At 39.8% G+C, this 21649-nt stretch overlaps 1 protein-coding gene across 2 annotated transcripts; it reads right to left on the bottom strand.

Moving 5' to 3' along the window:
• Positions 1 to 206: 206 nt before the first annotated feature.
• Positions 207 to 20362, bottom strand: si:ch211-278j3.3 (E3 ubiquitin-protein ligase RNF19B). Of its 2 annotated transcripts, none has more exons than XM_063901554.1 (10): positions 20151 to 20362; positions 13413 to 14030; positions 12265 to 12731; positions 8429 to 8634; positions 8106 to 8253; positions 5740 to 5902; positions 5492 to 5606; positions 3852 to 3983; positions 3186 to 3456; positions 207 to 2616 (listed from the first exon to the last, which is right to left on the bottom strand). In XM_063901554.1, the coding sequence occupies exons 2-10, from the start codon at positions 13563 to 13565 to the stop codon at positions 2331 to 2333; spliced, it is 1941 nt and encodes a 646-aa protein (XP_063757624.1). In that variant the 5' UTR covers positions 13566 to 14030; positions 20151 to 20362; the 3' UTR covers positions 207 to 2330. The 2 variants fall into 2 exon arrangements, with proteins under 2 accessions (XP_063757624.1, XP_063757625.1); XM_063901555.1 differs by having other exon boundaries at positions 8106 to 8247.
• Positions 20363 to 21649: the final 1287 nt, after the last annotated feature.

Genomic DNA, 21649 nt, shown 5'->3' with positions numbered 1-21649 from the left:
CACTTTAGTAATGGAAATTGCTGAAGCCTCTATAATACAATTTTAAATCATAATTCCCTGTTTTATTCAGGCCAGATCAAAGGAAGTTCAAGTGCTAACAATTCAAAGCAATATCTGAATACTTGACAATATTTCGGTAACAATTATCAACAAACAGACCCACATTTAATTTTAGGCAATGCATAAACTTTAATTTGTTGGTGTGTTGGCGCCCTCTATTGACCATGGGCAGTTATTACAATATGGTTGTTACTCATCTTCAGTATAGCAGTTACCTCCTGGGCCATCTTTTTTTTAACAAGATAATATATACAAATATAAATTGATTGTTTAATCCTCATAAAAGAAGTTGTTACAGGAACCATTTGACCTAAGACAGTGTTTTTTAAACATAGGATAAGGACATCCACAAGGCGAGACAAATTAGAGTGGCAAGATTATTAGTAGATAATTAATTAGTAGAGTTAAGAAGAAAGGCAAAAATACACAATTTAACAAGATAAATATATCTTCTACTTAGACTTTCCTCAAACTTTTTTGTGAATCATTTTACTCCGGAAAGATATTCAAATAACACAACAGGGAAACGTTGTTAAAACAGGTTAGGGTTCTAGTTGTTTAAGGAATTTTGGATATCACAAACTAAAAAAGTTGGGATCAACTGTTTCAAGAAGATTAACTATATGTATTCATTTGAATGTATTATCTATTTATACAAAAGTATAATTATATTATGACACATTCCCCCTATTATGCCTTACAGGGTACTATTCAATTCCATTTAAATCCTGCTAAAGAAAATGTTATTTCTGACAGACACAAAATATGCATTGTGCTTTTGTCCTTCATGGTGAAATCTTTATTTCATTTCTCTCCACAACCCAGCACAGGTTATCATGTAATGTCCGAGTTCATCTCTCATAAGTACTTCACACTAAGGAAAGCTAAGCAGAACATGTATAATCATGTATTTCTCATAAATCCGCTAGTAGGGGTTATTTGAGTTTAGCCTGAGGTGGCATGCTGCTGTTGTCATTTTGGTGCTCTGTGATCATGTGAGAGGGTCTTTAGTTTATATTTGATGCTATCAGCAGCGCACACTACTGCAACTACACTGACTGCTGTGTGTGTGTGTGTGTGTGTGTGTGTGTGTGTGTGTGTGTGTGTGTGTGTGTGTGTGTGTGTGTGTGTGTGTGTGTGTGTGTGTTAATCTGCATGTGTGTTCATGTGCTATCCTGTATACACAGCAAGTAGTAGAATCATGCAGCTACTATAATGTAAGACTCTTCAGAAAAAGACTGCTGCCACGGTTTTGTCACTAATGCAGGCAAGTATCTGCATTAGAGTGAACATTTTTACAAACTACAGCAATGTCCCCCTCTCCAGTTTGAAAGGAATTAGCCTCTTAAAGGCTAAAAGCTGCACTAAAATGATGCAGAAGTGACATTGCCTCCTGTCTGCTTCCATGGAAGACTGTGGATTTGAGATTATTAGTTATAATTAACCATACTTATAAGCCATTCAGTCATTTCAATTACTTCCATGTCACAGAGCACCCTTCACTCCAATAGAGAAATGTTATAGGCTTCAACAGTTTGCAGATGTTGTTTTCCAACTGGTTCACAAAAGAGTTGTCGAACAGTGCAGCATGCATCATCCGTTTGAGGTTGCCCAATTCAGGTGTGACCACTGCATCTAAAAAGAGCGGAGATATTCTTTAAGGCAGAATCGCCCCTCCTCTCCTGTCTTATAACTTGGCTTGGGATTCATGTGATATGTACTTGCTGACACAACAGATTCTTTATCTCCCATAAAACAAATCATGCTTGTAGGGGTCTCTTTATTTGTAAAGTGAGAGGGAAGAGGGAGGTGAGGTCACTAAAGAAGTGTAAGATCACAGCCAGACAAAGAGAGGGCTGCATGAAATAGATTTATATGAGGGGGGTGTAAGATAGTCCTTTAGAGAGGACAACATAGAAAAGAACAGGCTGAACTAATCAGCTAACATGCTCTGAGTCACTTCTGTTTTAGATCAATTGATGGATGCTATCCTGTCTGAGTTTCAGTCTATCCCCCCTCTAATTTTAATTTCATAGTCTCATGCTATTTGTCTCATTCACACACTCACACACTTTCTCATTTGCTGTCTCTAAACCTGCGTCTTCCTTAGAGGCTGGAGCTAGAAGGCAACTGGTGGGAGGGGCCGGTCTTAGAAGCAGGAGGTGGCCGTGGCGATTTACAGGTCAATCCAATGGCACGTCAGCTAATGGATTTCTTCCCATACCAGCTGATTTTTCTTTAACCAAGAACAATGCCTGCATTGGACGACCTCATACACCGTCTATTTCAAAGACTGGAAAAACTGTCCCTTCGTTTCCTGCTTCCCCTCCTGGTTTCTCTCTTCCCTCCTGCTCCTCTCCCTCTCCTTCTCCTTCTCCCCCCTCTCGTCTTTCTTCCAGTTCTGAGGCACACAGGTAGTCTTGGGACTGGGACTGCGTGTGTCCCAGGGACTCCACCGACAAGCTTCGGCTAGACAGGATGCTACTGAGGCTGGACTGGCGGGCGCCTCTGGGTTGGGTCTCAATTTCCACACGCACTTCAAAATTGGTTCCTTCCCTGTGGTGACGGTAAGAGACATGAAGAAATCAATATGGAACTGCAGGGCAATCAAAATGTTTCTTGCTTGAGGACGTAATGCAAAAGACGCTTTATTTATAAATCAGCAGTAGGATTATATTCTCTAACACTGATATAACATTCGATTTCCAGAAAACACAGCTATGCAAACAGCTCTCTAATACTGTATTATATGCATAGCGTGCAGAAGTCAAATGGTAATATACTGATCTTTAGAATGTATATCTTGGGTTTTTGCATGCTGATTTTGCTTTTTAGCAACAAAGTAGAGCTGAGGCTGATAGGGACGTCATCAGTGTTTCAAAAGTGTTGGACAAATAGGTATTTGAGTAGAAATAATCCTGAGGAACATGGATATCTTTACATGAATGGCAATATATTCAACTGTTGAAATATTTCAATACGGACTAAAGTGGTGGATAGACCATAAAAAAATGTTTAAAAAATGGCATTCCTAAAGCCATGCCTTTAACATGTCTAAATATATTGAAGTGTAGATACAGTCTATGGTAGAAACAGTGAACAGAAGAGTAAGTGGTGACCTTTACCTCAAAGAAGGAGCATGTGCGTCATCGAGCTTGCTGTCAGGCACAATAACCACCTCGCAGTCTGATTGGCTGTCCTGCTGGGTGTATCCGTGGTGTTTTGTGGCTTCATCCAATTCCTCATAACTATCTAGCTCTGGGGGCGTGGTGCTTGTACTGGGGAGGACACCCACTTCCTGTACACTGACTCTGACTTCCTGGACGCTGGTATCGCTGAGCGTTTGGTTGCTCTGACCCGGCCAGTGGTCACTAACTACATGAGAGAATAGAAGATCTATAAGAGAAGTAGAAACTTAATCAGATCAGGTCGTGGGAAGAGCACAAATAACAATGAACGGATGTCAAGAGTCTTTAACCTAGGTTAACGTTACAGTGATACAAAAAAGTAGCTATAACATGCAATGCAGCTTATTTGACTTCATATTTTGAAGCTAGAACCTGGAGATGATTTAAAAATACATGCTACACTTCACATTTACCCATACACAAACATTTATTTTCTTATGAGTTTATTATTTATACTATATTGTGCCTAGCAAATTGTGTCATGTGTCCAGCTTCATTGTTTATCTGAAAAAAAAGTGATGACCATTTTTCTCATTTAACTCTCAAATATGTAAATACGTGTAAGCATATTTTGCAAAATATTTATTATAAGCGTGTACTCACAGCTGGCTAAGTCCTCCAGTTGTATTTTGTGTGTTTCAGGGGGCTCATTCTGGGGTCGACACCAGCCGTTCCTACAGAGCGACATTGGGACGACCCCATAGACATACGTCAGCATTAGCGGAACACCCACACCTGCAGCAAAAAAAAGAAGGTATGAGAAACCAATTCATAATATACTTCTTCTTTTTTCCCAATCATTGGTTTACAGTCTGTTAATTTATCAAGTATCGGTTAAAACATGTTTGTAATTTAATATTGCATTTGAAAAAAGTTGTGACTTTTAAACACCAAAATTAATTCAACCTTGGTCCGATGGATGCTTTGTGTCAAATTACACAAATTCCCTGCAGGCGTTTTGGAGATATTGGTGAATATTAATAGATTAATGTTACATATTTACCCCAAACCAAGTGATGTGACTTGAGTAATTTTAAAGCCTTGACAAAACATGATATAGCAACCTGATCAGTACTCCCCATGGCAAATAAATGCACTTTAATGTTAATGCATTTCAAGTTTCAAGGCATTGCAATACCAACAATAAACACAAGAGGGAGCCCCTCCTGCTTCATTGTCCACTCCAGTCAATACAACATAAAATAACAGATGACGTGTACACTGCGCTTGATCACCTGTCTTCAAGTGAAAATAGGAATAAAGGAGTAAATAATGACTGCAGCAAAGAAAATGTTGATTCCACACGTTAAATGTATCCCTTCTCTCTTTCATATCCTTCACTAAAGCTGTTGCAATGAGTGTAGAAAGTGGATGAGCAGCAGCTTCCCTACGCAGGGTGATTATGCAATCTGTGATTAAGATAGGAATTTGGAAACACAAAGCAGAGTGCCGACCAAACAAAGAGACATCATTAACACAGCGGGAGCACTGGGACGCTATTGACTCAATACAGGGTGAAGCCAGGGCAAGAGGGTAAGCCTGCCAGCCAAACAGCTCACAGAAAGTGAGGATGTGTGTGTGTGTGTGTGTGACTCAAAAAGAGAAACAACCACATAGGGAACTGTGGTTGAAATATCAGAAACAAAACAATAATTGCAGTGAGAGGCGAGAGAAAAAAGGAGTAGATGCAAACCCTGTGTGTGTGTGTGTGTGTGTGTGTGTGTGTGTGTGTGTGTGTGTGTGTGTGTGTGTGTGTGTGTGTGTGTGTGTGTGTGTGTGTGTGTGTGTGTGTGTGTGTGTGTTTATTAAAACAAGTGGTGGGTTTGCTAACAGAGACCTTGCTTGTGGGTGGAACTACAGCTTTATTAGTCAAATAGCAATAAACATTTAGCAGAGGATTAGGCGTTATAAGAAGTCCATTAATTAGGGTTTCAATCAAAGGAGGATCATGCTTTTTAAAATGTAGCTCCATCTCTGTTGCTTAAATTTAACCGAAGGTTACAGGCTGGTATATATTTATTATTTGTATAATGTTGTTCTTTTACAGTTCGTTCTCTCACATTTTAAGTACTTATTCTGTGTAAAATAAAGATGTATTATTGTGGCAATTGTATCATCTTTCTTTAAAACAAAGTGCCCTAAACACTTTTTACTTTTTCACAAACAGGCTCATTTTACACTCTTAATTTTATTTGAGTATTTGTGTCGAACAGAAGGAGTCCATGGTGTTGTTTGTTCCTTACCCACAGTGACAGCTGCTATGACTGGCGACACAAACACTGACATCATCACCCCACTTGCCACAGTCAAGTAGTGCTTACTTCCTGAGATATTGTTTTTCTTACAGCGACCATGGACCTGTATGGTGATAAATAAAACATACATTAGATTATGGAAATTGAATTGGTTCTTGTTGTGCAACAACTTACTGCTGTCACTTATTCACATGCTCTAATACAAGCGAACACAAGATTTACTGGGAGTTTTCTACCTTGCGGCCCATGTAGATTGGTATGCCCACAATGATGACTGGGATGGCGATGCCCGCTATAAGGGAGATGACCACCGGCGCTCCTAGCAACATGCCCACCTGCCACAAAACCTTGCGGGTTTGAGACCATGGCTTCTTCCCCCAGAATGTACATCCAGAAGGACTGAGACACACACACAACAGGGGAGATCAGATATAAGTGATGTAAGTTTGTTCGTCCATGCTGAAATATCATAAAAACTTTTTTACAGACCCTGAGAATTAATACTGAAGTTGACATCTTTTGTTTTTGTGTGAACATTTTTGACAATTAGTCAATGGATTGCTGGGCAATGTGGAACAAATCTTCAAAGTCCCTGGAGGCTACATTCTCATGATCATTCCCAGCAGCATCAACTGATCTTGAAATGCTAACAGGCTAAACTAAAATGAGGCTCAAAGCACTGGAGACGTTAGCTTTCATGCCCTCTAGCCAGAAATATAGTATTTTAACCCAAACCATGATCTTTTCCAACACCTAACCAAGTAGTGGTGTTGCCTTACACTAAGAATATTTTTGTGAGAAAGCGCTAACTTCTCCTGCCCTAAACAGTTTCACAGATCCGCTAGCATAGTCAAATGGTGTAGACTCTTTGTCTTTGTCTAGACATTCATTAAATAAAGAAAAATGTGTGTGTTCATTCACATAGACACACTCATTACTATACCCTCTATTGTTACATCACCAAAGCATCATCATCATCATGCAGCCTCATCCGACAAAAATGAAACGGTTTTGAATGATTACCTGTTAGACGTGAAATACATGAGTCCTGACAACAACACTAATTGCCATTGCAATAGTGCCCAAACAGAATGACCTCATCTGCATTTCTCTTTCTAGCTTGGTCCTCTCTCTCTCTGAGTTACAGTCATTTGCAGCTACCATTCATATACTCATTCATCTTACACACTGCTGGTAGATAAATGAAAAGGCCAGGTGATTTAAGTCTGTTTATGAAGAGTCGATTTTTCACTTGATATGAAGTTAGACAGAATACATTTCCCCTAAAGTGCTTCTATAATGTTGTAACAGCTTTTAGTGTTGTGGTGTAATTCTAACTGCCAAGGAGCAGAACAACTCAGCTAATGCTGTTTGGTCTTAATCAAGCAACAATTACCTTGTCGGCAGCAGTGAGAACATGGAGTACATAAATAGCACCTGAAGGCTATGCTATTTTTCAAAGTGTGCTTTTTCATCACAACACCAAATGTCCCACAGGGGGACTAAAAGTCTGAGTGAGGGGAATTTTGCGGAGAGGTATTAAAATCATGCTTTGTTGCTCTAAACTGACAGATTTGCAGTGAGATGCTAAAAGCGTTGTCCTTCTATAGACAGACAAGTATGAGGTAAGAGTAAAGGAGAAGGGACAGGGGAGAAAGAAGCACAATGTGGCGCCTGCTGACAAAGACTTTCTCATCGACAGATTTGCATGTCTTTTACTGTAGCTTGAGTTACTTATTTTGCCGCATGGAAATACGGAGGCAGATAGAGCTGATGTATTGATGACAAGTCAGCAGTGACTCCTTCCCAGGATCAGAAAAATCAATAGAAGGCCAGACGAAGAGTGTAAAGCAGCGCAGCCTCTAAACAATGACCTAATGTGTACGTGCCTTGCTGAGTGGCCAACTTCATCTCCAACTGGCTAATGCTTTGAAAACATACAGATGGAAAATAGCGATGTGAAAATATGAAAGTTCCTTTTAGAGCGGTAGAAGCTGTTGAGTTTTAGTTTTTTAGAAAGAATGACTCCTACCTCATCCTGATCAAATTCTGCTGTGTTGTTTTGAAAAACTAAAACATATTTAATTTGCAATCCCACACAAACAGTAAATCCACGTATTAAAAGGAACTATCACGATCTCTTGTGTGATACATTACACACATAGACAGTAGCGTGCATGTGCAAGCCCAAGATTTTTATTAGGGAAGTTTATAAAATAAGGTTTTTAGCAAAAATGCATGAGTTTGGGATGTACTGAGCATTGAATTGGAGAGATTAGATTAGGATTGAACTGCACTGGTTGTCTAAAAGTGTGTTGAATAGATGTTTTGATATAGTTTTGTTGTTGTTAAACCCCTCATATTAACTTAAATTCATCAAGAATTTTGTAAGTTTTGGATTATTTGTTCACTCAGGAGGAAACATGAATGTAATTAATATACAAATGATCATGAGGGGTTGAGGGTAAAAAAGGTATCATACATTTTCATTAAGTTTATCTCTTCGATGCCTGTTCTCAATTTATACAAAACTTTTGTTTACTCAGAAGTGGGCATTTGATTGTTCATTGTTTGTGTCATGAGAGGAGTGTGAAATGAGTACCTGAGGTAGTGCACGTCGGTGATCTCCTGCATACACAGCCAGCAGAACTGACAGGCACACACAGTGCAGTTCATACGGTTACAGCTGCCGTCGTTTGTCTTCATGATGTAGGCACCGCAGCGAGGGCACGCTTTGATCTCCTCTGCATCTTCAGCAAAAGAGTGAATGTGTGAGGGAAGTATACTGGAAGAAATTCAGGCAGGCGAGAAAAGGAATGTATTCACCAGAAGTTTTTTTCTTTTTTTCTCACTTGCCTCACATGACTTCCATAGTATCTAGAATAAAGACATTCAAAGCAAGTGAAGTGCAGCTGCTAGTTTCACCTCCTCCAGGTTCTTCATTGAAGACGTACAGCGTGGAGGCATCGTTGCCACCCAAGGTGTGGCGTGCTCGCTGCCGCCGGGCCTGGTCACACGTCTGGTTGGGGTGCCACAGCTGCCGGCAGTGGTAGCAGAACTCGGTGTCGCAACCCTCACGGCCGCAGCACAGCTTGGGACACTCTGCACAGCCGTAAGCTATCACTGCATAGCTGTGGGGAGAGAGAGAAACTGCAGATAGAAATGATAAAGTAGACAGCAATAATATGACCCTAAAGGGGAATTCTTCATTGTAAGGGTTCTTATTAAAGGGAAAGTCAGCATCAGGCACAATAAATCATCTGCTCTCCTTACTCACTATTCCACCCTGTTGCTCTTACATACAGCAGAGACTCACAGTGGCTGCAGTTTCATCTGAACATCGCAGCTTTGGTTGGCTGACTGGAATATCTATGAAAAGCTGAAGCAAGTCTCTCATCAAGTGCTCGATCGAAACAGTACATGTGTGACACACATGAGAGACACAGCTGTCTGTGGGACTGGTTTCCACAGTTCAACACCTCAACCAGAAACAACCTGATCCCCAGATCTCAAGAAGACATCTTGATGAGAAACAAGTAGTTTGGCACTATTGGAGCTAATCTCACCCCTCAGAGGGGGCATTACCATAAAGTTTATTATAAAAAAGAAAATGTGAGGGATTTGTGGAAACCAGACGGCTCTGCTGTGGAGTATTTTAAAAAAAAATAAGACTTCAAGGTTTTTTTATTGGCATCTCCAGCTTGGTGTGGTTTTAAGGTTTGACACAAGGGTAGATTAATCTGACAGGCTGAGGGCCACACACATAACAGCTGCCTTGAACCCACTTCAGAGTCAACAACATTAAAGCTAAAGTGGACTTGCTCATTCATAAAAAAAGTGAATATCCATATCAAACAAAATACTCGCAATAATTGGATTTATGACACATTTGACACCTTTAAAACACCTAAACAGCAGCTGACACACATTCATGTTTGCTGGTGACTTTGTTACACAGCAAACACAACCAATATACTTTAACTAATGTCTTTATTTCTGCCCTGTATTTTGGCAAAATATGCGCTGTATGGTTCTTAGTTTGGCAGGCACATACTGATTTAAACTAGAAATATTTGTACTGCCTTGAAATCCCCTCCCCGCTTTTCTTTTGAAACCACTTTCCGTAGCATCACATATGCAGCAAAAACATGAAAAAAAAGAGACACATAAACAAGCGCATGGACCATATTTTCTCTCCGAGCCGACATAATCTCCAACTAAGCCTCTGTCACTAAGACCTCTAGGAATGTGTGTATTTGTTGGTAGCTCGGGAATACACAAACCATAACTGTGACCAGTTTACGTAATGGGGCACCACTTCAAAGGATCGTCTACGTGGGGAAATTTCAAATACCACTGTCTAAAAAACACTTGTGACCTCCACTTGTAAGGATTGTCTAATATGTGTACTCATAATTCTGGGGATAGTTAAGAAATCCGATGTTGTTTCTCTGAGTTATATTTTATTCACTACAGCACAAGATACATGGGCCTATTGATTTTTGCTCGATTCATTTATCATGACGAGGCTGCGAGCCCGGGAGACACGCAGTCTAACACTGAGTCCTGAACCCTGGTGCTTACGTTCTTTTGACCACGAATTTCCACTGAACACGCACGCACGCACGCACGCACGCACGCACGCACGCACGCACGCACGCACGCACGCACGCACGCACGCACACACACACACACACACACACACACACACACACACACACACACACACACACACACACACACACACACACACACACACACACACACACACACACACACACACACACACACACACACACACACACACACACACACACACACATTATGATTTCCCGTCAGCAGCCCTATCTTGTTACCCCTCCGTGAACATTAAGGTGATGCATAAATGGATCAGTGTCTGCATTTGTTGTAAACAAAACAGACAAATGAGTTAACTTGAACATGCGGTTGCATTGCATTGTGGTCTATGAAAAAGGCCCTTTTATGCTTTTGGGGTTTTCCTTGTCCTTGAGTGTTATATAGGTTTTAGTGCAATGGTCTGCAAAAGCTAAAATGCTAAAGTTGCTAAAGTGAGTTTGTCTCCAACACACCCCTCTCCCTTCCTGATTGTACTTCTTTATTCACTTCTGTAACAAAGTGACGTAATTACTTCACACTTCACCTTCGATGAGCTAGCGCTCCAATACATTGTACGTGATAGGCTAAGGCGCGAAACATTTTCAACACGTCTCTAAGCGGTTGACCAATCACAACAGAGCCAGCCAGCTGACCAATCAGAGCAGACTGGGCTCTCATTTTAGAAAGAAGGTTGGTAATGGGAATACCTCTCTGTTTGATTGGATTGGACTTTGAGTTCTACCTGAAGGATTTATGGGAATGTCTTTCATTAATTCTGCATTGAAATACAATTAATGTTAGGCTTTAAAAATCTTCATGTGACATGATAGAATCCTCATTTCAGACTCATGGAGTAAGACAGGGGTGTCCACACTTCTTTCATTGAGGGCCACATACAGAAAAACATACAAAAGGCTGGACCACTCACTAGAGGATAGGTATATTGCCTCATAAGTTAAGTTATAAGTTAGCAAAATGAATCAAATGTAGGTCAATTATGCATGATACTGGAATATGCTTTAAAATATCAAAAAACAGCCCATTTCAAGCGTGTTATGTAAATCAGTTATTGGGTTATTTTAATTTTAATTTACTGAATTTATTTGAAAAGTGGGCTTATTAACACATGAATACTGTGTAAAATACGTGTACATATATATTTAAGAAGTACAATACAAAACAAGCACAAGCTTCAGGCGTGGGCCATATTTCATTATACTTTTAGAATCTTCTGAGGGCCGATAAAAAATTGACCACGGGCCGCATTTGGCCCCCGGGCCGTTGTTTGGACACCCCTGGAGTAAGACAAGTAAAATAGTCCCAAAAATACCAGCTTCTCACCAATAACTATTTCCAAAGTGTTATTGTAGTAGGCTGATCCTGTAGCATCCAATCCAACATGTTTTGGGGTCCCACATTTACATCGATTACAGAAAGGTTATAGATAAAAAATGGAAAGAGACCGACTAAATCATTCACGACCAGTCTGTCATGTTTTAGATCTGCAAAATATTGTATTTGCATCAACTGTTGAGCAGCCTTGGGATGCATGTAGAGATGGAAGAAGATCTCACTTGCTGTCACTAAATCTTTTTTAAAGCTCAGTCAGTCAATCACTCTGTCAGTGAAAAACTGCTGCAAGGCGTCTGTTTTAAAACATAAAGCTGGTGGGGAATGACAGGGACTTGAAAATAACTGCCACATGGTGACATTGAATCAGGGCTCTGTTTTGTTTTCTCAAGTTAACTGCAGTCTATTGAATGGCTCATTTTAAAGGCATCATTTTCCCTTTTTCAAAAGCCTTTTTCCTCACCCTTGTTACATGATCTTCTTAGTGCACTAGCTACATAAAGAAAGTTTAAACTTTTTATGTTTCCCTTGTAGTTTGTCAGCATGATAAGAGAAAAACAACAAGCCCGATTTCCATGAAACTTAGTTTGAGGGTGGGACATGGGTCAAGGAAGAACCCATCACACTTTGGAGTGGATATGAAGCTCGGGGCGGATAGACACATCATTTTTCACTTATGAAAACAGCCTTGGTGCAGATCTCTGCTCTCACAGTGACCCTGAAGTTCATCATGTGTCATCGTGAACATGTGCAAACTTTTTTCTGGAAAAATGTATGGTATATGTGATTCTCACCTGCAGTCAGGCGCAGGGCACCAGCGTGTATCTGGATCAGCAGCCAGGAAACGCCTCAACTGGTACTCCTCGAACCGGTCCAGCAGCACCTGGTCATCCAGGATGGCGCGAACATCCAGCGGCGCCAGTGTCTCAGGGCACTGGGGGCACGCAATGCCCACCCGGCTCTCTGATATCTCGATGCGCAGGTACTGGCGGAGGCAGTCGGAGCATGTTCGGTGGGAGCAGGAGGTGAGTCGTGGGAAGTGGCAACGCGGCTGACTGAGCAGGCACAGTGGGCATTCCTCCAGGTGTTCGTCCAATAGCTGCTCCTGGCTGGAGGAGGAGAGGGACAGGACGCCAGTGGAGCCGCTGCTGACACCACCCACGCACTCAGCTGTGGCGGCACCGGCCTCGGCTGCCCCCGCTGCTGCTGGAGGATCTCCGCCTTCTCCTCTTTCTCCTCCAGTCTCTTCTGCTGGGAGGTCCTGTGAATAGTAGCACAGCTGCTAACTCACCTTAAAAAAAAACTTCAAAGTGACAAGCAGCATCAAAAGACTTACAGGGATTTAATGCTGTTCAAAAAATATATATATTTCGACAAATAACTGAAAGTAAGTTGAACATCTTCATGTTGATAGTCAGTACGAGTGTGTATGTAGGCAATACTTGGTGAGCTTGGTTTCTGGGCAACATAATTTCTGGAAATTACCAATTAATTAAATAAACAGCCTAATGGACCTGGGCTATAACAGAATGAGAGCAAGCAGAAGCTAATACATCCAATAGTTAATGATCTACAGCCTCTTTTCAGGTTGCTCTTTCTTTTGTGAGACATTTTAATTGTGGCAAAAACAAGACATGACTCTATGAAGCGATATTGAACTAATAAAGAGCACATGTTGTACGCCATTATGCTATTTCAAAAGTAGGAGTACAATTTATATCAATCATAATAACACAGAAAATGCTCAGTGAGAAGGAATGATGTAAAACATTAAAAAATCCTGACACATAACCTTATTATTACCCCTGATGAAAAGGCTTATTAACTGTGTTTAGGTCTCAAATTTTAACATGTAAAATAAAAGATCAGACATACATGAAAAACTGCTATTAAATCAACACTATGACAAATAATAGATATGGGATTTTTTCCTGAGTCTCACCTGCTCTGGTTGCTCGCTGGGGGTCAGGGTGATGGCCACCTCCTCTCTTGGCCAGGCTTCCAGCGGCCGCTCGGGCTTTGGCTCTGATTTGGGCTTCCTGCTGAAGAAGTTCAGGAAGCTCAGCGGCCCCGTCTGCTGCTTGGGCCTCTTCATGGTCACGGACTAGAGCAGGAGCAGCAGCTGAGGACAGGCCAACGACCATGAGCAGGATGCAAAAGTGTGTGTGTGTGTGTGTGTGTGTGTGTGTGTGTGTGTGTGTGCGTGTGTGTGAGAGAGAGTGTGTGTGTGAGTTGGTGTTTGTGTGTGGGTGGGTGAGCACAGTTAGCTCTCACGGCTCAGAGTCTTGGAGCTGGACGGCTGCAGTGCTGTGCGAGGGAGGAAGAGAGGGAGAGATGGAGAGGTAGACGACGGGGAGGAGGTAATCCCTGCCCGAGGGGAACATCACTAATTTGGAACCTTTCCCAGGCCTGGTCATGTGATTTACTTTGTCTCTCTATGGTCTTCCCCCTCCTCTTCCTCCTCCCTCCACTGCAGTTCCCTCGGTTTGGGCTAGTCCTGGACTGTCAGACCGACCTTCATCGCTTTAGGCCTCCTCTTCACTGTGAGCAGTCCATTGCCCTGGAAAAAAAAGCATCATAATCAGGATTTAACTGCAGTAAATCAGAAATAATCGGATGTGCTTTTTACATTTTGTCAGGAAAAAATGTTTCGAACAAAACCTCCCCGTCATGAGAACTGGAGTAATAATTAAATAAATGTTATCTTTCATCGGACTGGTGACAGGATAATTTGCTTTAATTGTTCTTTGTGTTTATTTTTAAAGAAATAATCTTGATTTTGAATTTAAATTCATATCCTTTCAGTCACTATCTATTGTCAAAAATAGTATTATTATGAGACATCTGAAAATCATTTAATCCTGTGATGTTGATCTAAATCAGTGGTTTGGTCCAGATGTACAAACTTTTTCTTAACATTATTACAAATCTTAACTCTATTCTTGAGAGCTTATTAGTGAATTTGCTTCTTTAAATAAACAAAGTCAGAAATATAGCCAAAGCAAGGAAATTCACTCTTTGGTTCAGCTTGTGGATGTGGAACTGGGGTTACAAGTTGGCTAGACATGAAGATCACAAGCCAAAAATGTTGGGAACAGATGATATAAGATGGAAGAATGCTATTATACAGAACAACAGACATAAGGACTTTAACACAAAAATCTCATTCTCCGTTGTGATATTAAATGTGTCCTGTCTTTATCATCATTAACAACCTATTTCTGTTTAATTACTTGAAAACATATTAAATATTGTGCTTAATCCAACCCATTTACTCAAAACCTGAGCAGGCGCAATAACAGAACCTAAACTCAACTTAAAATCTGACCTTTTAATAATGTCCCAAAAAACACAATTACAAGCTGTGCGACTTTAATCCAGAATCTCCATTTAAAACCCCTGAGAGTCATTTATTTGGAGTTCAAATTAATTTTGCGAAAAACACCGGGGGGTGTGTGACTCTGCGACGCGGCCTCAAAGACAAGCAATAAGGTCACAGCCATGAGACACAAAGAGCAGATGGACGAGGGAGTTGTGACTGGTTGTGAAAGGATCAGGGGGGAGATGGTGAGGCAGAAGGATGAGGCAGCAGAGAGGCAGTGATAGACAGCACAGACAACTCATTCTGTCTCCATTAGGCAGTAGGGAGCTTTCATAACCAGGAACAGGGAGCAAAGAGAGCATGAGGTGATTCATGCAACCCCAGACCAATTAAAAAAGCTGTCTCCATATTGACACTTTGTCAAATCGCACCATGGAATACGAAAGAAAGTATAAAATGATGATAGATATTTATACATTTGAAAATCTTAAGCCATTTCACGTTCTATGGTAGAATCTAGTATCTATAAAGGGGTTCTCTTCTTCTTGATTAAATAAACTGCAAAGGCCAGAGACAGGGCATGGTGCTTCATCATTCTTTAAACAGTGATACCCAAAGAATCTGGATTTACGTAACACTGCGGTGCCGAAGCTGCCTTCTTGCATAGAGACTGAGAGTTATCTATATTCTAGTCTTGTGTATATGTTCAAATCGACATGAATAGCATGCAGGGGGATCTCAGAGCAGCACAACAATATATACAGTAGTGTTGCTTTTAAGTGAAAAAGAACAAGACATTCTTTCCATTTGAAAAGTTGCCTCCTTAAACAGATGATTGTTGTTTATATGTGTTGTGTTTTTCCCCTGTAGCTATGCCGGAAATGTTGTAGCTTGCAGAAATACTATTTGACCAGTACAGCCTAAACCACAACTAGTACCAAAATGCATGGAACATTGCAAACAGCTGCTTGTTAGTGCAAAGGTGTTTTTATGCTGGTATTATTTATTAACAAGAATTCTCCAGGCACAATTTAAGGATTCTGTTGTTAAGGACTTTCTAGAGGAGAACTAAATGCATGAGTGAGTCAGGCTGGATAAAATATATACATATTTAGAGTTTAAAACAAAGAATGCCAATTAACACAGACTAAAATAAAAAACATTGATATTAAAGCATCTTCCAGAAAACTAGAGGAATATGAACCTGCTAGATGAAAGGTGCTTGTAAACATATTCAAAGCTTTCCATTTCACACAGATGATACAATGAGAAAGTCACAGATACGCTTTCAACCTGTTTCCTTCCCTGACAAATTCACTTTAGGACCGAACAGTGACGCTACATAATGTGACAATAGCAGTGTCAGGTGTTATATTCGAGTTTAAGTGTTGACTTATCACATAATGGGATATTCTGCTTAACCCGCTACAGGCATTTGGAGTTCAGGGGTTTTAGTTCTGAGGAGCACTTACTGCTTTTTCCAACATTTCAAACTGACAACTTGTAGTACCAGTAAATTCTGACACAAAACATCTCATGAAAATATGTTTGCAGAATTGAAAAAAAAAAACAGTAGCTGTATCCTGTGTTGACTTGGTAAAAAAAAAAAAAAAAGGTTCACTTCCAACAGCTATTTGCTAGGATTTGGTCCACCTCCACCATCTTTTTAAAAAACGTAGCTTTTCTGCATCCGTTTACCAACCAGTGTGTATTGTATAATGACTTACTCAGCCAGAGCACAGGTTTCCTTAGTAATTCAAACACCTCTGTGCTGCTATTTATTTATAGAGATAATTCCCACATATGAAGATTCACTCAATGGAGCTTAATTAGCATGAACATACTGTCTCTGTAGTGTATCTTCATTTTCAAACATACACACACACAACCCGACTTTAGTGTTTACCATCCGTGAAACTGAACATTTCTGGCTGGACTTAAGTGTTTCCTTTTTCTCTTCAACATCTGTATAAACCTTGCATTTATCATGTTCTTTCACTCACAGTATCCTGTTTACCATCCTGGCAGAGCATTCTTTCATTGTTAAAGATCATCGTCATCTTGAATCACTTCAACCATCCATCAGAAACTGCAGGACAACCACTGACATACAGACACACACATGATTATGCAGACATAAGAAAAAAACTTGAACAACAAATCAGGTTCTGCTCCTTATTAGTTTAGTTGGTCACTGCACTGTATTTTATCTTATTACTTATTTTATTTTGGGAAATATTCCCTCTTCTGTGATTTGTATTTTTTTGGTATTTTATCCATACTATGAATACATTTGTTCCTGATAACGCAGCTGTGCATAATTCAAATGCATATTAAAACTGGAGTAAGATGTTAGTGGCGGCATTCACACTTCTAAAAACGTTGCGGTGTAATCTCTGATTTCTAACTCGAGCTGAGCTAATACAGATACGTCCTAATTCATGATTACATTTTTAATGAAATGATTATGTTAAACAAGCTTGTAGGGATTTGAGAGTCCGGCTTTTCAATGTCATCCATCAGAAGGCTCAAGGGAACGTTGGGATGGACACAGATGCTGCTCAGGCAGACAGAGCACATCTTCAGTTTACAGCTTAATGATTTTCTTCCCTCTTGAATAACTGTGTGTGTTGGTGTGTGTACAGTGCACAGTAGAATGCTCCTGAGGCCAAAGACACACAAGATTGGACCTCCTCTCTTACACTACAACCAGACCTCGGCGCTGCTTTGATGTTTCATACTTCACTCACTTTTAAAGAGAATTCTTGGGTAGAGAAAATGAATAAACAAATCTGGCCTTCACAAGAATTCAAAATCCTAAGGAGTTTCGAGGATTACAGAGAATTAAAGGACAAATTCAGAATGTTCTAGAATGTTCTTTTAAGCACAAAAAGCTTAAATCATTAATTCAGTTTTTTTCGATCCATGTGGATTTTTCACCAGAATATTAGATTTAATAATTTTGAAGAAATTTGATTAAACTCTAATGACTCATTAAAGTCATTTGACTCACTCAGTAAATTAAACAGTGAATCATTACCTGCTGTTCCAACTTTGAGTCACCCATTACCTCTGAGAGTTAAATGTCCACACCACTGGAGAGAGTAAAAATCAATCATCTTGAATGTATTCCTATAGGAGTAAAGCTAAAGAAATAACCCACTCTAGTCCTGGAAAAGAAATCCTCGATAGTATAGTATTTCTCTCTACAGCTTTATTTGTACCACAGTCTTATGTTACATTGCATTACAATTAATTTAGTGGACATTGTTAGGTATTATAAAACAAAGTCTATGAATGTATTAACATGAATATATATATATATATATATACATATATATCACATTGTAAAAAGAAAATAACCTACAAATCATTTATGTCTTAACAATAGTGAAAGGTTAGTGAATGTGACATTTTCTGCAGGATGTGGATGTGTTGCTCAAAAGCACTCAAACAAGATGGCTGTTTGACCTTGTGACCTAGTGAAGCACTTTACAACTGACTGACACATATTCGTTGTAGCTAAGCCAGCACACGTCTTAGTCTTAATTGAAAACAGCAAACTCTCATTATTAATTTATTTCCAACAAGCAAAGGAAAACTGATCCATTTGCCAAAAGTGTCCACAGACAACATTACATAATGTCCCAAGGCTTTGGCTTGACAAAAGCAGAACACACTCAAACAAATTTATAAAGAAAATATAAACTGGAAAAAAACTTTTAAAGGGGCATTCCAGCACTTTTATATATAAATAACATGTTATCCCTGACTGGTCACAAGGGTATCCTGGAGCATGTGTTGAAACTGGAGGCACAGAGAAAGGCATGGGCATTTTTCCAGACAGGGAAATGGAATGATGCAATTTGTTGCATGATGACAATTGTATGATCCAGTGTTACACAAACTCAAACTATACTTAAAACAAAAACTCTTCAAATCTCTTCCTTCCTTTACTTTATGGAAATGAAATACTAAATTGTCAGAGTGGCCCTTAAAGAGGATAATAAATGCACTGTTCATGACGGAGCAGCTTGTACTGCTCTTTCTCCCACACGTGCATTAACTCATCTACAGGTGATGATTCTCAAATTAGAAAAATGTAATGGAGGAGCTCGAGTGAAGCCCTCGAAACCAAGACAGATGATTGGCTTTGTTTGAAGAGAAACTAATATAAAATCACGCTTAATCTAACCTATGAATCACACAATGAACTTCATGACATACATTTTCTGCAAAATAATTCTGGACAAAATGTTCTACCATCCTCTGCAAGCGCAAGTTCTTCTTAATTTGACTTCACATCAAACCCTCTATAGGTAAGGGTCGAAAGTAAAGCACTCTATTGATGACAATGACATTGACAGATGGGATTATTACACAACCAGCATCTGCCCCCAAGCATTACCCCTCATTTGAAATGCCAAGCAGGCAAAGAAAGGGACACCTTTTCCTTCTGTTGTTTGTCCTTTGAATGAAACATACTATCACAACAACTGTGTTATCTCCTCAGCTTTGAGTCGTTTTTCGAGGACACTTGTTAAAAAGCTGTTGCTATGCAATCATTGAACAGAGAGGATGTCTGATGTTGAGTTCTGCCTTAGGAGCGGTGGGAAACCTGATGATACACCCTATTAAATAACTCTTCACTGGATAGGAGCCCACATCAGCAATGCGGGTTTCAGAGGCATGAGAGTGACCTAAGCCTGCCCACACACACAAACACACACACACTCCTATACACTCCACGGCATCCCTGACCAAAATGTTCTGTTTCTGCACCATGTGGAGCGCAACACTGAGCATGACTGACCTCTGGCAGCCTGCAAGCTACTTTGTGATGTTGAATAACCACATTATCAGGGGTTATTTATTATAGTACATCAAATTATAGAATGCCATATTGGTAAGGAATGTATTAACAGTGTTGTGTGTGTTTGTATAACTCAGTGAATCGTGCGTTTGAACTCTAAAATGTAAATAAGATAACTCTTATTGAACCATAAAACACAATAAAACATAGGGGTAGGCCATATGTGGGAGATACAAATGTAAACTTAAGGTATTATAGATGCGGATTTATCTATGGAAGCCTTGCATAACATCCATATTTATTTAAAAAAATAATTGTCACATTTTCATACTTCCATTTTAATCATTTACAGAGGTCTGTCCAGGGCATCAGTATGCTATTGCAGGGAGTGGCATGTTTTAATAGGCTACGTATACGCATTCATCTCCACCTCCAGATGCCCCTCATAAACACGAGTAATAGCGAACATAAAGCCGTGTAAACGCGCGTTTGAAAGTCTGCAGATAAAACACACAATATTATCCATTACGTAAACGGTATCTTACCTCTCTGTGCGGCGCCTTCTCTTTGCAGCGTAGAATCAACAACTGGCTCCTCCCCTTGAGGACCAAACAGAAGCACAAAAATCTCCCCCCGTCTCCTCCACGTTACTGCTGCACACAAAACATGTCTGGCCGAAAAACGCTGCAGAGAGGCTGGGAACGATGGTCAGATCCGGCCCGGTGCAGGAGAGCCTTTCACCGGTGCAGCAGCAGACTGATGGCTGAGCTGTGCGGTGGCCTGAGAGGAGGCACACTGCAGTGACATGAACCAATAGGATGACGCAGAATTCCAGGATCTCCTATTCATAAATGCCCAGTGAATCCCATAAAAAAAACCTAGTGGTTCTCACATGTTTTTATTGGCAAATATACACACACATGCCATCTCTTTTTAGATTGGGTCCCAGAAAAAATAATATGCCTTTGTTAGCATTTTTGACTGCATCTTATGGGGAAAATGCTCTCAAGTGAATGACTACTGTGTTCTTCTATTCTTTAACAATACATTCCAATAAAATAAAAAATGTCCCTAAGGTATTACATATCTAGAGGCTCTGTATAATATTGTTTATGTTTAATAACAAAGGACACACAATATAAGTGCGTGGTCTAAAAATAAATACCATGTAGAACTATTTTAGGACAACAACCTAGATATGTTTTAGGTTAGCCTAGTTTCAGTTAGTCAACAGGCCTATAGATTCACCCTCCCAGAGTAGGAAATGCACATTATACAGTAGCTTGCTTTGTATTGTCCCTGTACAATTGTATGATATATAATTATCATTCATAGGCAAAAATATATTAAGACATCTTGAGACAGGTGAAAGTGCCTCTCCTAATCCTCTATTGGGCCCTGATTTAGGTCACACCATTAAATGGCATTAGTGGAAAGTGTGGATTTGTTACAATCTGACAGATCAATCCTTTCTACTGTTTTTATTTAGTAGTTTTCAGTGGGCCTGCTGGTGTAGTTAATTTCCCTTCTTTAAGAAAAAGTGCATTTGTGTACTACTGACTACACAGTACTGTACTGTCCTACACAGGCCCAGAACTGTAATCAATTAAGTCAAAATGATCATACAATGGATATTTCAGCTACAACATGCATAAGAACTACAACTTCAGAGCGGTATAGCAACCGGAAATTACTTTAGGAAACGGAAATACCAAACTCAACAGAAGGGAGGTGAAATCAAGTATCCCACCAGCAACAATAACACATCCGGTATGCGCCCCTGGCCTTCAGAGTAAAAAGCAAATAAATGAAACAAATTTAAAATTGATTTAAAAATATTATAATGCAATAAGTAGTAATACCAATTAAATTAAATGCAAGTAAGAATTACATAATTGTGTACTCTTTTTAACTATGTGGGCAAATAGTACCCATTTAGCTTGTAGAAATCATAAATCCCTTCAATATTCAGTTTAAGGTTGGGTGTGCATGTTTTTATTTGAAAAAATTTACAAATTAAATGACACTACTACAATTCAAGTAA

The sequence above is a fragment of the Eleginops maclovinus genome, chromosome 15 (assembly GCF_036324505.1).
Source record: "Eleginops maclovinus isolate JMC-PN-2008 ecotype Puerto Natales chromosome 15, JC_Emac_rtc_rv5, whole genome shotgun sequence".
Lineage (NCBI taxonomy): Eukaryota > Metazoa > Chordata > Actinopteri > Perciformes > Eleginopidae > Eleginops > Eleginops maclovinus.
Note: the sequence above shows the minus strand (reverse complement) of the source record. Positions and strands in the feature narration are given on the sequence as shown.